This window comes from Sorex araneus, chromosome 5 (assembly GCF_027595985.1).
Source record: "Sorex araneus isolate mSorAra2 chromosome 5, mSorAra2.pri, whole genome shotgun sequence".
Lineage (NCBI taxonomy): Eukaryota > Metazoa > Chordata > Mammalia > Eulipotyphla > Soricidae > Sorex > Sorex araneus.
This window is the reverse complement of record NC_073306.1, coordinates 40,116,227-40,132,273: the sequence shown is the minus strand read 5'-3', so window position 1 is coordinate 40,132,273 and position 16,047 is coordinate 40,116,227. Positions and strand designations below refer to the sequence as shown.

The following is a 16,047-nucleotide window of genomic DNA, read 5'->3' as shown; positions in this document are numbered from 1 at the left end:
CGGCCTGACAATCTCAGGTGCTGAGCTCTGCACGGCCAGGAGAGGGAGACGCACGCTTCTCTCCTCCACTATCTAGGTACCCAGAGCCTCTTGGCTAATGGGCTTTGGGTCCGAGAGATATAGAGAGGGACAGGCGCTTGTCTTGTATGTGGACATCTCAGCTCAATCCTGGTACCACATATGGTCCCCCAAACCCTAAGCCCAGAGCCAGGAAGTGTGGTCCAACCTGTACCCCCCACCCCCAAAAAAAGGAGCTTTGAATTGAACCCTTACTTTCTCCACTTACTAATTATATAATCTTGGGCCACTGCGGCCTTCCCTCTGAAAACACAATGACTATGAACCAGGCAATGCATATCAAGTGCTCAGAATGGAGGGGCCCGAGATTGTAGTGGAGAGCACCCTTACCTGGCAGGCAGCCAACCTCAGTTTGGTCCCTGGCACTCCATATGGTCCTCTGAGCCCTGCTCAGAGTGATCCCTGAACACCCACCATGTGTGGCCCAAAACCAAACCAAAACAGAGGGCTTGAGCACACATGGCCAGGGCTTACTTGGTATTGCCTGGTGGTGGAGCCAGGGTTAGTCGACTTTACATACGCTGAAAGAGTGGCCTGCTTTAAAGATTTGCTATAGATAGAAGACCCCAAAGTGATCCCCAAAGGCATCATTTGCCTTAGGTTGCCCTGACTCAGGTATGTGGGGGAAAATCATTGCTAGATCATACAATCAAGCAGCACCTAGAAACTAAGTTACTCACCTCACCCACCACAGCAAAAATCCCGGGGCTGAGATAAAGAAGAGAACACAAGGGGCTGGAGCAATAGCATGGTGGGTAGGGAATTTATTTGTCTTGCACGTGGCCAACCTGGGTTCGATCCCCAGCATCCCATGTGGTCCTCCAAACACTGCCAGGAGTAATCCCTGAGTGCAGAGCCAGGAGCGTTCCCTGTGCATCGCCAGGTGTGACCGAAAAAAAGAAGAAAAAAAAAAAAGAGAGAAGAGAACACAGGCCAGAGAGATAATACAGCAGGTAGCAGGTTTGCCTTGCACGTCACCAATCCTAGTTCGATCCCCGGCATCCCATATGGACCCCCAAGCACCACCAGGAGTGATTCCTAAGGACAGAGCCAGGAATAAGCCCTGAGCACCACTGGGTGTTGTCCCAAAACCAAAGGCGGGGGGGACAGAAAAAAAAAGTAGGACACGATTGGGATTTCACTCAAGAATGTCTTTATTGAATAATTTGTAAGAAAAAGGATGGACCCTCTGTAAAAAGAGGAGATGTCGCCTCCAAACAGCAGGGAGGAATGGGCCCTGGGCGGCTTCCCAGAAGTCGGTGTTTCCCGCACGGCTGGCTTCTCTTTGCTGGCGAGAATGTGTCATACTGCAGCTAGCAACTCCCGCCCCGCCCTCCCAGGCTCTCCCCTGGCCCGCAAGCCTGGATTCCTACCACCATTCATCAATGGCTTTATTTTTCCTTGTTTGACCTCAAATACACAAAGCAGGTGCTCTCCAACTGAACCACAGCCCTGGCCCCTCCAATGCTTCCTGAAGTTCCAGTACCAGATGCACTGGGTTTGCCTCTGGATGAGTTAAAACAGCAATGTAAAATGGTTTGAGCTCTTTCTAGTCCATCTGAGACGGATACAACCAGCCCCTCTGGAGGGAAAGGGAGCAAAGACTTCCCTCCTCAATCTGTACACGGAGGGAGGTGGGGGCAGGGTCAAGGGATTTTATCACAGTCTGCTCTTTATTAGCATGAGAATGGAGACGAGGGTTGAAGAATATATAACATCCGAGTTAAGAGTCACTGAGTCTGGAGCACAGGCGGCATCGAGGCTTTCCGGCTCCGGCAAGCACTCCTGCTGGCTACCCGCAGCCTGGGCACGGTCACTCCTCTCCAGCTGGGAGATTGTCCTCAATCCGCCTGATGAACCTCATCCGGATTTCTGTCACACCGTCTCCTTTCAGGGTGTCCTGGACAAACTTGGCCTCCACAGCCATCTGGACCTGGAGACAGTGGGACAATGAAGGGGCAGCTGCCTAGTCACGGCTTCCAGGGTGTCGCTGTGACGGGTTATAATGGATTCATCCATAGCTGCTCCAAAAGGAGCCTAAGGTTCAGTTCTAAGACAAGTTTGGTGGTGTCACTGTTCCCTTCCCCCAATCCCAAGAAGAAATCCAGTGAAGAACCCTCACAGATGAAACTCTCAATCTGGGAAGGGATGTCCCTAGGCCTTGGGGACCGCCAGCATCACCCCCCAGCCTGGAAGAGAGAAACACCCCACGCAGAGACAGCCAACGCATATCCTATACTCGGCAGCATCACTGTCTCAAGCAGCAGGGTGCAGGGGTGAGGCGGGGCTTTTCACTACTCTCATACATTCACTCAAACATTCAGCAAGCCCCGGCTCTACTTCGGGAGTCCCAGAAAGGAAGGCGCTGCACTCACCATCTCCAGGGCTCCCCGCAACACCCCACACAAGAGGTTGGAGTAAATAAGAGAGGAGTGATTATCAGGAAGCTCCACAAAGTCCACCAACGGGTTATTTTCCAAAATGAGGGAGAATTCGTCACCGGCTGGACTCCAGTTAGTGATACTTGGAGTGATGCCCAAGTACATCTTGAAGGCCACCTGTCAGGGGACACACAAGAGCACTGTAGGAAGGGCAGGAGGGGCAAGCTCAAGAGGGAAGGGAGACGGGACGTAAATGGCATGGAGGCAAAACTATGGCCAATTTTCTAGACAGAACACCTGGTCTTTCGGTAGGTCAGGTCCCGGAGAGGGGGAGAAGCAGGCGGCACGGCAACCAGCAAGGCCAGGCCCTGCTGACCGGGGCTGCCCAGAACAACAGCATGCAAGGGCAGGGAGGCCCCACCCCTCCCTGTCTGCCTGCTGTCTGAGCTACCTAAACCCCTCCTTTTTGGGGGGAGGGGGGCTTGGTCTCAGCTAGTGGTGCTCAGGGGCTATACCAGGTATAGTGCTTGGGGACCATGTAGTGCTGGGGTCAGCCCTTCGAGCTCCTTCTCCAACCCCTGAACGCTTCTTTTTTTTTTTTTTTTTTTCATTCTGGGTCACACCTGGCAATGCACAGAGGTTATTCCTGGCTCTGCACTCAGGAATTATTCCTGGCAGTGCTCAGAGAACCATATGGGATGTGGGGGATCGAACCCGAGTGGGCCACGTGCAAACCAAATGCCCTACCCACTGTACCATCGCTCCAGCCCCACCCCTGAACCCTTCTGCTTAAAGGCAACCTCAAGTCACTAAGGTTGGGTCACTGTGACGTCCTCCACCATCAGCCTCCCTCGGCTCTGGGAGCGGCTGGCAGACGCTACAACAGACAGAACCAACCTTTTCCGGCAACTGAGTCCACAGAGCTATAGACACTTGGTCATTTATTATTAATACGACAATATGTAACTCCAATACTGCTGAGAGCAAAGTTACTCTAAAAACACTATGTTAAGTGTTTTTACCTGAATACTCATGTCCACTACTTCATTTGCTCCTAACAACAACCTTTAAAGAAAGTTATTTTCTTCATCTTAAAGATGAGGTAACTGGACATTTTATTTTATTTTATTTATTTATTTTGCTTTTGGGGTCACACCCAGCAATGCACAGGGGTTACTCCTGGCTCATGCGCTCAGGAATTCCTCCTGGCGATGCTCAGGGGACCATATGGGATGCTGGGAATCAAACCCGGGTCGGCCGCGTGCAAGGCAAACGCCCTACCCGCTGTGCTATCGCTCCAGCCCCTAACTGGACATTTTAAAAGTTGAAAGTAACTTACCTAAAAACTAAGTACTGGATGCAGAGTTTGAAACCAGGTTTGTCTGAGTCCAAAGCCTTATATTCTTTTTTTTTCCCCTGGGGGGTGAGGTGGTGGGTGGGTTCTGGGGTCACACCTGGCAGTGCTCAAGGGACCATGCAGTGTTGGGTCCCAGGACTCCTCTGTGTGAAGCAGGTGCACGAGCATCTGAGCTCTCTCCCCTGCCCACGCTACCCTGAGACACGATCCCCGGGGAAAGCATCATCTGGTTTTGTTTTCATAGAAGTTTTAATCCACAGGCATGACCCCAACCCCTGGTCCTTTTGCAATAATCTGTGCTGTCCCCAACCTATCAGGAAGGCTTCTCTGGCCCCAGAAGTTGCCTCACTAACTAGTCTCCGGTAATTAAGGGCCTCCCGAAAGGAGAGGGAGAGTGATGAGCAAAGGTCCTTGATGACAATCCTTCAGCATAACCCAGGGCCCCCGAACGACGAGTGACCTTGGCGATGACATCTGCCGTTTCCCGAAAGTCGTGGCACCTCCCAACATTCGACCGTGCCAAGAAATCTTCAATCAGTCGGACTCCGATGTTGTAGCCCCTGGGAAGGAAAAGAGAGCAGCCCAGTGAGGCCTGAGTGTCTCGTGTCTGAACGTGACGCTCCTGGAGATAGCGGGAAAATGGGGATAATCCCGGAATATCCCAGTGAAATCGGGGCGAACAGTCTGAGGAAAATGGAGGGAATGAGTGTGAGGAGACTGTGCTGGAAACCAGTGAACTACGATGATTCCAGCTATGAGGAAGCCCCTCCTGATCTCTCTCCCAGAGATGCCACTCACATTTTGTCCAGTTGTTTATTCACGTCTTCATCGTTCTCATAGTCCTTGCACAGCTGGGTGACCAGAGCCCCGTAGGTCAAGGTGAACAGCTCAGAGCTCTGCAAGAGAACCCAAAGGAAGTCAGAGCTGAGTCCCAAGGAAGAGAAAACGGCCTGGGGCAGGGCCGGCCTCGAGACGACTCGCAGGGTCTGCAGGAGGCAACCTGTGCCTGGCAGGAGAGTACAGCCTGCCCCTTACCACTGCCAGCCAAGTGCTGAGCACGCACTGCCCACACGCCCCGGGGGCTTCTACCAACCAAAGAATCTGGGAACAGGAGTCAGTCACAGATATTGTGGAAGAGAGACCCAAAGCGAAAACACGCAAGGGGGCAAGAGCATGCCCCATCCCACCCCCAGGCGTTAGGGTAGTGGAGTATTAAAGTGCAATCCTAAGACGCCCCATAGAGAGCAACAGGGACCACCTTCACCCGCTCCAGGGAAAGAGTCCCTGCTAAGGCCAGTGCAGATGATAAACCCTTCCCTCAGTCATCAGCCTGGTCAGCTCAAGGTCCTGTTTAGACAGAGCTAAAGGATTCCAGGGAAGAGGGAGATTCTGAAAGACTAGTTCCCATTGCATCCACAGTTAAATCCCAGAAACACTTAAAAAAAATTTTTTTTTGGCCTTTTGGGTCACACCCGGCAATGCCTAGGGTTTACTCCTGGCTTTGCACTCAGGAAATATTCCTGGTGGTGCTCAGGGGACCATATGGGATGCTGGGGATCCAAACTAAGCTGCGTGCAAGGCAAATGTCCTACCCACTGTACTATCGCTCTGGCCCCTATCACAGAAGCTCTTGCTCAGAATCCTGACACCCCCCTACCAAGAACAGATATGGAAGAGACTAGGAGGTCAAATACCAAGACTCCAGATGAAAGCGGTGCAGGGGAAGCATTACTAAAGATGTCAACAGCACACCGGAACTCACGGACTCACAAGGTAAGAAAGGTAGAGGGGGAGAGAGAGTGCAGCAGGCAGGGCACGAGCCTTCAGTGCAGATGACCCAGGTTCAATCCTCGGCATCCCTCGGATTCTCAAGCCCCACTAGCAGTAAGCTCTGAGTACTGCCAGGTATGGCCGCAAACCCAGAAACAAAAACAAAAGCCAAAAGTCAAAAGACTGCCATCCCTGTTCATGGGGAGCCAAGCCGGGCAGATCTGGAGCAGAGGATCTGTCTTCAGGTTTCTGGGCAGCCCTGAAAAAAATTGTGTGGGGGGAATCAAGAATGTGCGACTTTGTTTGGTTTCGGGTCACATCCGCTGTGCACTCAGGGATCACTCTTGGCAGGGTTTGGGGAACTGTATTAGATGCCAGGGATCGAACCCAGGTCAGCCTGGCACAAGGCAAGCACTCTACCTGCTACTATCTTGCTGGACCCCTTCACTTCATTTTCTACCCTCACAACTCTGTGCAGCAGAAAGGCAGGGGATAAATCCCCTTTTAACCATAAGGAAACTAGGACAACACTTAAGTAATCTGCCCAAGGACAAAGTTTATTATCGACAAAAGTGATTTGGGGGAACTGAAATAGAGTTTCTATGCCAATGGTCATTTGATCCACTGTAACCCACAACTGCAATATTAATAAGTCCTCGTAAAAGCAAGCAAATAAACATCTCAGCTGCACTAGGGAGTCATAAAGAATCAGTTTTGGAATCAGGAAGCTTTTTGAACTCAACTAAAACAGTCAGATCAGGTGACTCCAAGAAACCATTTACCAAATACAGCAATTAAGGGGAAGCTATTAAGGGGAGAAGGCTTTCTTAGTAAAATTAGGGACTGGCACCAGAATGGCTTGGGCATGAATGGATGGAGACAGTCCAGCAGTTACCAGTCCGTAGAGTTGGCACCACTGCATTAAATCAGCTCTTTCCTTCCATTATTCATGAGCCCTAGGACAGACTCAAAGAACCTGCGCCCTGCCACCCCCATGAGGCTTAGTGACCCATATACCATGACACTATTACACATGCAGTGCACACAGGTAAGAAAAATCTGGGTCCTGGGTCTGGAAGGATAGTACAGTGGGTAGGGCTCTTGCAGTGCATGAGGCCAACCCAGGTTCATTCCTCAGCACCACATACGGTCAGCCAAGCCTCACCTGGAATGATCCCTGAGCACACAGCCAGAAGCATCCTGATCATGCCAGGGATGGCTCAAAAAATATATATCTATGTACATATATATATAATATATTTTATATATATAATATCTATAACCCAGTGCGGTTGGGTTATAGGAAAAAAAATCAAAGTTTACTATGTACTAAGGACTATCTAATGGGAGACAGGTGATAAAATAAACATATAATGATGATAAATTATATAAAGAAAAATAAAGCATATAAAATAAAATAAAGCACATATAAAGAAAAATAAGTATAAAGGGTAAAGAGATAGCACAGGGGTTAGGGCACATGCTTTACATGTGGCTGACCTTGGTTCAATCGCTGGCACCCCATGGTCCTCTAAGCATTGCTGGGCACAGCCCTGGAAGCTCCTGAGCTCCATTAGATTGGTGCCCAGTGATCTTGGTCACTGCAGGGCTCGAGCAATGCATGGACTCTGGCCCTGGCATTGAACTCTGGCCCTCTTGGCTGAGAGTCACAGGAAGGGGCCTCTAAGCACCTCGTGGGAGGTCCCTATACATTAAGATATACACATATACATACACATACACATACACACATACACATATATATACATATATATATATATCCGTTAATGCCTACGTGTGAGAGAGAGAGAGAGAGAGAGAGAGAGAGAGAGAGAGAGGAGAGCCAAGAAAACAACAGAAAAAAAATCACGTTTTTTTTTCTTTTTTTTTGCTTTTTGGGTCACACCCAGTGATGCACAGGGGTTACTCCTGGCACATGCACTCAGGAGTTACCCCTGGCGGTGCTCGGGGAGCCATATGGGATGCTGAGAATCGAACCCCGGGTTGGTCGTATGCAAGGCAAGCGCCCTACCCGCTGTGCTACTACTCCAGCTCCTTTTGTTCACTTTAAAAGGGGACATCCCAGCGGTATTAGGGGCCACCTGGAGGCCTGTGCATTCCAGGCCCACACTTCAGTACCCTGGACTATATCCTCAGTCCAGGCGGGGGAATCTTAAAAAGGGGAACTGGGCCTTACATGCAAGGCAAATACTCGACCTCTAACTCTCAGTCTCAATGTGCCAGGTATTAGTTTGAGATTTTGGTTAAGTCACTTCACTACATCTCAGTGCCCTCACACAAAAAAACAACCACCAGTAAAAATCTGTCGAGCCAATCACAACATTGCTCAAGGCTGCTTCACAGACCAAGAAGCCATAGGAGCGGCTCATAGCGGCAGAGCCAATGTGCTGCTCGAGTCCTTGTCAGGTACAACCTCACAGAGAAATTCAGATGAGCCATCCACTTTGTCACAGCACCGTGTCCAGTCCAGACAAGGTACACCGCACCTCACCATTTCCGGGCTTTTCCATTAGAGAGGGCCCCAGGGCCAGAGAAACAGTATTGGTAAGGGACTGGCCTTGCTCGTGGTGCCCGATCCCTGCAGGAATGACCCCTCAGTGCAGAGCCAGGAGTAAGCCCTGAGCACTGCCAGACGATCCATCAATTAGTGCCACAGGCAAAACATGAACCAGCCTGAAGGGGGCCGACCTTTGCAGCTAATGCTCCACACAGCTTCTGTTAACGCATGTTCTCTAGTGTAACTGCCCTCAGCAGCCGCGGGTGGAAGGCTGCTAACAGCACTGAGCCTTCTACACCTGCTGGGCTCATTCATGGAGACCTGGTGCTGAGACTAAAGCAGAAACTCCCCTGAGCTCTGTAGAACACAGCTCTGGGGTTAGATTACGGGAACACAGGTGTACAGCCTGTTTGTCATAGAATTCAAGAGTCAAAAACTGGAGGCCAGACAATACAGCCAGCAGTACACTCACGAGCCTGGGTTCAATCCCCAGCACCCCATACGGTCCCCTGAGTATCTCCGGAAGTAATCCCTGAGCATCACAGGGTGTGGCGCAAAAGCAAAAAAAAAAAGGGGGACTATAAAGACACACTTCCACTGCTAGCTTCACATGTATTACCTCAATTTAACCACAACACCAATGGCATACATCTATCAGTGCCTTTTTGTGAGGAGTAGGGGGCAGTCCCAGCACTTTGAAGTCAGCTAGGCAGTGCCAGGGATCAACTCTAAGGCCTCTTCTATTTGAACCACATTCCTGCCTACCCCATTCCCTACCACTATCTTTCAGAATTTCTTTTTTTGTTTGTTTTGGGGCCACACCCAGCAGTGCTCACCTCTTAGCTCAGGGGACCATTATTTGATGCCAGGGGACAAAATCTGGGTTGACCACGTGCAAAGCAAGCATCTGGCCCTTAATTAATTTTCTTAAAGATGGGGAAACCTGGGACCAGGGAGATAGTGCAGGAGGTAAGGAGCATGACTTGCGTAAGGCTGGCCTGGTTCAAACCCCAGCACCACAAGGTGCCCTAAGCATCACTGGAGGCCCTCTGAACATTGCCGGGTGTGGCCCTGGAGGCCCTGAGCGCCCCAGGCTGACCCCCTGGCTCTACAGAGCCTTTAGAGCACCGCCTCCTCAGGTCCTTGGTTGACCACCCCCGCTGCTGGTTGGTTAAGTATTATCAAGAGTGGCCTCCAGCCATCTGAATTTCTCTGTGCGCAGCTTGGGAAGTCTACCCACAAGAAAAGATGGTGAAAATGGGCAAGACAGGAGGGGAAAGGTATTTCTCTCTCTCACCTGTCCCTTCCCAGGGATGAAGGGTGTGGGCACTGCCATATTATGAAGACCACAGATGGGATTTTACAACAAAAACTGCAGCAAAAGTTCTCGAGGGTGCTCTTGGGAAGGTGGGAGGCACCGGCCCCTCCTGCCGCTTTGGAGATGTGACCCTGGGGGCCGCACGAGTGTGCGGCCCCCCCGCAGCTGCACGAGCGTGAATCCAGACCCAGCTGAACCACTTTCGACATGGGCAGCTACTTGCAGAATGTCTCCAGCCTGAGAACTAAGCTGCGACCCCATGCCCGCCCAGGAGGGGAAAGGTATTTCTCTCTCTCGCCTGTCCCTTCCCAGGGATGAAGGGCATGGGGACTGCCATATTATGACGACCACAGATGGGGTTTACAAGCTTGCAATGATCCAATATCTGGAAGAAATCTCCCTGGACTTAGTTGTTAAAGTACAGAAATCCAAAACCTCGACCGCGCGACCTCATTTCTCTTCACAACAGATCTGACTCTAGTGGGGTGCTCCTAACAATAATGGTGAGGTTTGTGTTGAAATATTGAACGTAACCAAAGTAAATAGAAAGTAAAGTGAAATTTATCAGTTACAAGGCGGGGTGGGGGGTCCGGGGGTGGGTGGGAGGGGAGGTGTACTGTGGTTGTTTTTTTTTTTTTCGGTGGTGGGATATGGGCACTGCTGAAGGGATGGTTGTTTCAGCATTGTATGACTAAGACTTAAGCCTGAAAGCATTGTAATTTTCCACATGGTGATTCAATAAAATAAAATAAATTCTTATTAAAAAAAAAAAACCAAAAGATGGGGCTGGAGCGATAGCACAGCGGGTAGGGCGTTTGCCTTGCACGCGGCCGACCCGGGTTCTAATCCCAGCATCCCATATGGTCCCCTGAGCAATGCCAGGGGTAATTCCTGAGTGAAGAGCCAGGAGTAACCCCTGTGCATTGCCGGGTGTGACCCAAAAACCAAAAAAAAAAAAAAGAAAATGGGCAAGAGATGGCTCAAGGTCTGGAGCACATATTACGCACACATGTACCCCAGATTCCATCCCAACACCATATGCTCCCCCAGCCTTGCCCAGAGGAGAAGACTTTGAGCATCACCTTTCCAAAAAACTGTTAAGGGCCAGCTTGTGTAGCAGGCAGGGCATTTGCCTTGCATGCGGCCAATTTGGGTTTGAACCCCGGGACCCCATACAAGTTCCCTGAGCCCGCCAGGAGTGAAGAGTCAGGAGTAAGCCCTGAACACCCTGGGTATAACCCAAAATCCCCAAAAAACAAATAATAAATGCTTAGATGCTGGGAATGGTTAAGTGAACAAAATATATCCTTGTGGTGAGGGGTTTTCATATTCACGGGGAAGACTGAAAAACAAAAAGGAACGATGCCATTTATAATGAAATATTTAGGGCTAGGGCGATAACTCACAGGACTTTGCATGCTAGAAGCCTAGGCTCAATCCCCTGCACCACATGGTTCCCTAAGGACCAGCAGAGATGACCCCTGAGTAATTCATTAGAAGAAGCCCTGGGCACTTCTTGGGTGTGGCCTAGGAAATAAAACATAATGACCTATTTAAGTGAAAAAGTACTGTGGAGAAAAGTAGGGGCCTGAGCAATAGTACAGCTGGTAGGGCACTTGCCTTGCACTCTGCTGACCTGGGTTCAATCTCCAGCAACTCCTAAGATCCCCTAAGCCCACCAGAAGTGAGCTCTGAGCACAGAGCCAGAAGTAAACCCTGAGCACTGCAGGATGTGGACCAATAACAAAAACACACACACACACACACAAAAAAAAGAAGGAAAAGGAAAAACAAGTGTCAAATAAGAAGGTAAGAGAACTAGCCAGACAGTAAGGCACCTCGAAGGAGGGCACGTCTGAGCAACTGTGAGTAACTAGGAGACTGTGTGGGAAGGACACTTGGGTAGAGAGCAGCAGGGAGCAAAAGTCTCAGTGCCACCCTGACCCCCTCACCTCACCACAGCTGACCACTCAGCTGCTGGTTAGGGGTGGGCCTGCAATTTCCTGACAAAGTGACATTAAAGATACTAAGGCTGGAGCAACACTGCAACATGCATGCAGGGCATTTGCTTCACACATGGCCGACCTGGGTTCAATCCCCGGCATCCCATAAGGTCCCCGAATCACAGCCAGGAGTAATTCCTGAGTGCAGAGCCAAGAGTAACCCCTGAGCACTACTGGGTGTGGCCCCAAAAGAAAACAAAAGATTCCGATACCGATCTCAAACCAGGGATGCTCAGGGATTACTCCCGACTCTGCACTCAGGTATTGCTCCTGGTGGTGCTCAGGGGACGATATGGAATGCTGGGGAACGAACCCGGTTCGGCCGCATGCGAGGCAAATGCCCAACCTGCTGTGCTATTGCACCAGCCCCCTTGATCTCAATTTATTTATTTATTTTTTTCAATTCTTTTAAAAATGTCCAAAACTTGGGGTCAGAGAGATAGTATGGGGGTTAGGGTGCCTGCCTCGCTGACACCCATAGAGTCCCCAGAGCACCCCCAGGAGTAACCCCAGAGTGCAGAGCCAGCTGTAAGCCCTGAGCACTGCCCTGTGTGGTCCAAAGACAAAGAAATGGAAAACAGTAAAAAAGAAAAAAGTACAAAACTCAAGAAGAAAATAAAAAGTACAAAAGATATGAAAACTCAGCAGGAAAACCTCTCCCAAACTTAGGGAAAGAAAGAGGAAGCAAGAGATCTGCCATGCCCCATTTTTACAGTATTCTCACTTGCAGGTAGAAGTACTGTTCCCGTTTACAGAGAAGAAAACTGAGTCAGGGGGCTGGAGAGATAGCACAGCGGGTAGGGCGTTTGCCTTGCACGCGGCCGACCCGGGTTCAAATCCCAGCATCCCATATGGTCCCCTGAGCACGGCCAGGGGTAATTCCTGAGTGCAGAGCCAGGAGTAACCCCTGTGCATTGCCAGGTGTGACCCAAAAAGCAAAAAAAAAAAAAAAAAAAAAAGAAAACTGAGTCAGCTGGGTGTACAGAATTCCAACCAAAGTCCAGGCTTTTCCCTTTACATGACATTGTTTCCTATAGAAAGTTTCTCTTTTTTAAAATTCTTTTAATTTCATATTACAGTGTCCAAAATACAAATATTTTTAAGAGTCCACACCCAGTGGTGCTGAGCATACCCTCTGAGCACCATGAGTGCTAGTCCCAGCACAGTGCTCGGGAAACCACTCAACGCGGGGGGTGGAGCCCAGGCTTCTACCATGTGAAGCACACTCCAGCCCACTGAGCTATTTCTCTAACATCCAAATCCAAGACAACACAGGAATTTCATGTCGTGTTGTTTTGATTTGGGAGCCACACTTGATGGCGCCTGGGAGTGTCCCCACACGGTCCTTAAAGGATCAAATGTGGTTGGAAACAGGGTCTGTAGGATGCAAGAGAAGAGTCTTAACCCCTGTAATATCACACCAGTCCCCCAAACAGGAATTCTTTATATATTTGGGTTTGGGGCCACACCCTGTGATGCTCAGGGCTTACTCCCGGCTCTGAGCCCAGGAATCATTTCTGGTGGGGCTCAGGACAGTATCGGGTGGCCAGGACAGGACGTCAGTTGGCTAAGTGAAGGCAAGAGCCCTACCCACTGTACTACTGCTCTGGATCCCCCCAAATAAAGAAATTCTTTTTCTTTTTTTTGGTTTTGGGGCCACACACTGAAGTGCTCAGAGTTTCCTCCTGGCTCTACCACACTCAAGAATTACTCCTGGCAGTACTGGAGGGGCTATAGGGAATGCTGGGAATCGAACCCAGAACCTAGTTCCGCCATGTGCAAGGCTGACACTCTACCAGCTGTACTTCTGCTCCAGCCCCCAAAACAGGAATTCTTAAGCTGTACCATAGAGTATTGACAGGGAGAACACAAGTTCCTCCTATTACCATCCCCCGCCCACAAATATAAGTAAGTATCAGTGTATATGTTCATCTATTTCCTGTTTCTGGGGAGATGAGTCATAGCTACCATCAGCTTCTTAAAATGGGTCTGAGAAAAAAAATGTCCTACTCAGATGTTCCAGGGACTCCTGCAGTCCATTTTTTGGGTTTTCTTTTGGCCACACCCAGTGCTCAGGATTTACTCCTGGCTCTCCACTCAGGAATTACTCCTGGTGGTGCTCTGCAGACTATATGGGATGCCAGGGATGAACTGGCCCACCATGCGCAAGGAAAGCACCCTACTCACAGTACTATCTTACACACACACACACACACACACACACACACACACACACACACACACACTCATCCAGAAATAGGAATTCTGGTGATTCTGGTGGCTGTTTCTAGTTTAGGAGGCAAAGATGTAAGGAAAGTTTAATCATTACCTCTGAGGCCAAATGTCACTATTCCCATGAGTCCTGGGCTCTCTCCTCGGATACTCAGTTTTAAGTCTCAATTCAAAGACAGCAGGGGTTGGGGCTGGAGCCATAGCACAGTGGGTAGGGCGTTTGCCTTGCACGTGGCCGACCCAGGTTCGATTCCCAGCATCCCATATGGTCCCCTGAGCACCAGCAGGGCTAATTCCTGAGTGTAGAGCCAGGAGTAACCCCTGTGCATCGCCGGGTGTGGCCCCCCTCAAAAAAAAGACAGCAGGGGTAATTCTGGAAGAGGTCAGAGGGTATGCCAAAAAAATCAGGGAAAAAAGGGCGCCCACCTCACTTTCAAACTTCACGGGGCTCTCTTGAGGTTCCTCTATTCCCAGGGCAGGCTAAGAGCCCCGCTTCCTGCCCACTGGGGTCCCCCTGTTCTTCCACCCCCAAATTCCTTTCTGCAAGTGCAGGATCTGCGCAGCGCGGCGGGGTCGCGGGGAGAGGGGGCCCGGCCCAGGAGTCACCGGCAGCACCAGCTCTGGAGAGGGAGGCCCGGGTTAAAATGCCAAGTCCTCCTCGCTGTAAACCGGGCTAATTCCTGTAACTTCTCTGGGATGGCGACAGCCTCATCCACCTGCGCGAGCGCCGGGCGGAATTAGATGCTGTACGGAAAAGTGCTCGGCCGGGGCGAGCGCAGTACTCTTACTGCCGTCGTGCTTGTTGGGGGAGGACAGCTGCACTCGGGCCTCCGAGGAGGGTCTCGGCGCTGACTCCAGCGCCCCCCCACCCCAGCCTGGGGCCGCGGAGTGGCTCTCTCGGCTCCCCACGAGCAGCCGCTTCCATCCTGCGGACCCAGCCCGACCCCGAGAGGGTCCCTGTCCCCACCGCGCCGCGCGCCGGGCCCCTTCCCCAGAGCGTCTCCCTTCCGCCCCGCCCGCCGCGGCCACTCGCTCCGAGTTACCATTTTCTTGCTTTCGGTGCCACGGTTCGCCTGCCTCGACATGATGACCGCCGCCCCGCCCCGCCTCGCCGCAGGCCCACTCGGCGACCCCTTCCGACACCTACAGTCCCAGTGGCGGCCCCTCGGCTTGAGGGATTGACCGGCACGGACTCACCGCGCCTGCGCGACCTGCCGCGGAGCCCCACGGGATTCGTAGTCCCGACGACGGGTGATTCCCGCCCAATAAACGTCGGACTACAACACCCAACAGCCCCGCTGACAGCGCCGCCCCTTAACGTCCCCGGACTACAACTCCCGGAGTGCTCCGCGCAGCGCGGCACCGTAGCGCATTGGGATTGGGCTTGTACTCTGACCGCGGGGTGGCGTCCGCGGCTTGCGGGTAATGCTGTATCCTCCACAGTTTCCCCACATCCCCTGCCACTCCGCCTCCGACTTCCCAGTCAGAGAGGTTCTCTGCAAATTTCTCCCTCTCCTTGGGTTTGATCATGGAAAGTCCCTCCTTCGAACCAGCTTCTTCCGCTATTGCTGCAATTCAGAACCAGCAACTCCCAAGATGACCTAGAAAACCCGCAAGGATTCTCACAGATTGATCCTTTTACAAAAATAATGAGGGAGCTGGAGCAATATGCACGCGGCTAACCCAGATTCGATTCCCAGCATCCCATATGTTCCCCCGAGCACCGCCAGGAGTAATTCCTGAGTGCATGAGCCAGGAATAACCGCTGTGCATCCCTGGGTGTGACCCTGTCACTGTCACTGTCACTGTCATCGCGTTGCTCATCGATTTGCTCGAGCAGGCGCCAGTAGCGTCTCCATTTTGAGACTTGTTGTTACTGTTTTTGGCATATTGAATACTCCATGGGTAGCTTGCCAGGATCTGCCCTGCGGGTGAGATACTCTCCGCATTTTGCCAGGCTCTCGAAGAAGGGCGAAGGAATCGAACCCGGGTCAGCCACGTACAAGGCAAACAAACGCCCTACTGCTGTGCTATTGCTCCAGCCCAGGGTGTGACCCAAAAAGAAAAAAATAAAATAAAATAAAATATTTAATGATCAGGCCGGAGCGAGATAGTACGGCAGGTAGGATGCTTGTCTCACACGCCGCCGACCTAGGTTCCACACTTGGTATCCCAGATACCTCACCAGGAGCGATCCCTGAACACAGAGCCAGGAGTAATCCCTGAGCACAGCCAGGTGGGCCCAAAACAAACCAAAAATGTCATAGCTACCTGGGGCCAGAGAGATAGTGCAGTGGGGAGGGAGCTTGCCTTGCATACGGCAGACCCAGGTTCGATCCCTAGCATCCCAGGCATCCCATATGGTCCCCCGAGGCAGCCCAGGAGCAGTC

The 16,047-nt window shown here is 51.3% G+C and overlaps 1 protein-coding gene across 1 annotated transcript; it reads right to left on the bottom strand.

Moving 5' to 3' along the window:
- Positions 1-1,208: 1,208 nt before the first annotated feature.
- TRAPPC3 (trafficking protein particle complex subunit 3) lies at positions 1,209-14,858 on the bottom strand. Its single transcript, XM_004614248.2, has 5 exons — positions 14,701-14,858; positions 4,615-4,712; positions 4,277-4,376; positions 2,454-2,636; positions 1,209-2,011 (listed from the first exon to the last, which is right to left on the bottom strand). The coding sequence occupies exons 1-5, from the start codon at positions 14,740-14,742 to the stop codon at positions 1,892-1,894; spliced, it is 543 nt and encodes a 180-aa protein (XP_004614305.1). The 5' UTR covers positions 14,743-14,858; the 3' UTR covers positions 1,209-1,891.
- Positions 14,859-16,047: the final 1,189 nt, after the last annotated feature.

Bases quoted from the DNA above. Each gene is read 5' to 3' on its own strand.
- TRAPPC3 (XM_004614248.2), bottom strand. From the start codon at position 14,742: ATGTCGAGGCAGGCGAACCGTGGCACCGAAAGCAAGAAAATG. The intron at 4,713-14,700 runs GTAACTCGGAGC...GTTCTCTTGCAG, and splicing joins GCACCGAAAGCAAGAAAATG to AGCTCTGAGCTGTTCACCTT. The intron at 2,637-4,276 runs GTCACTCGTCGT...GTCCCCTGACAG, and splicing joins CGGCAGATGTCATCGCCAAG to GTGGCCTTCAAGATGTACTT.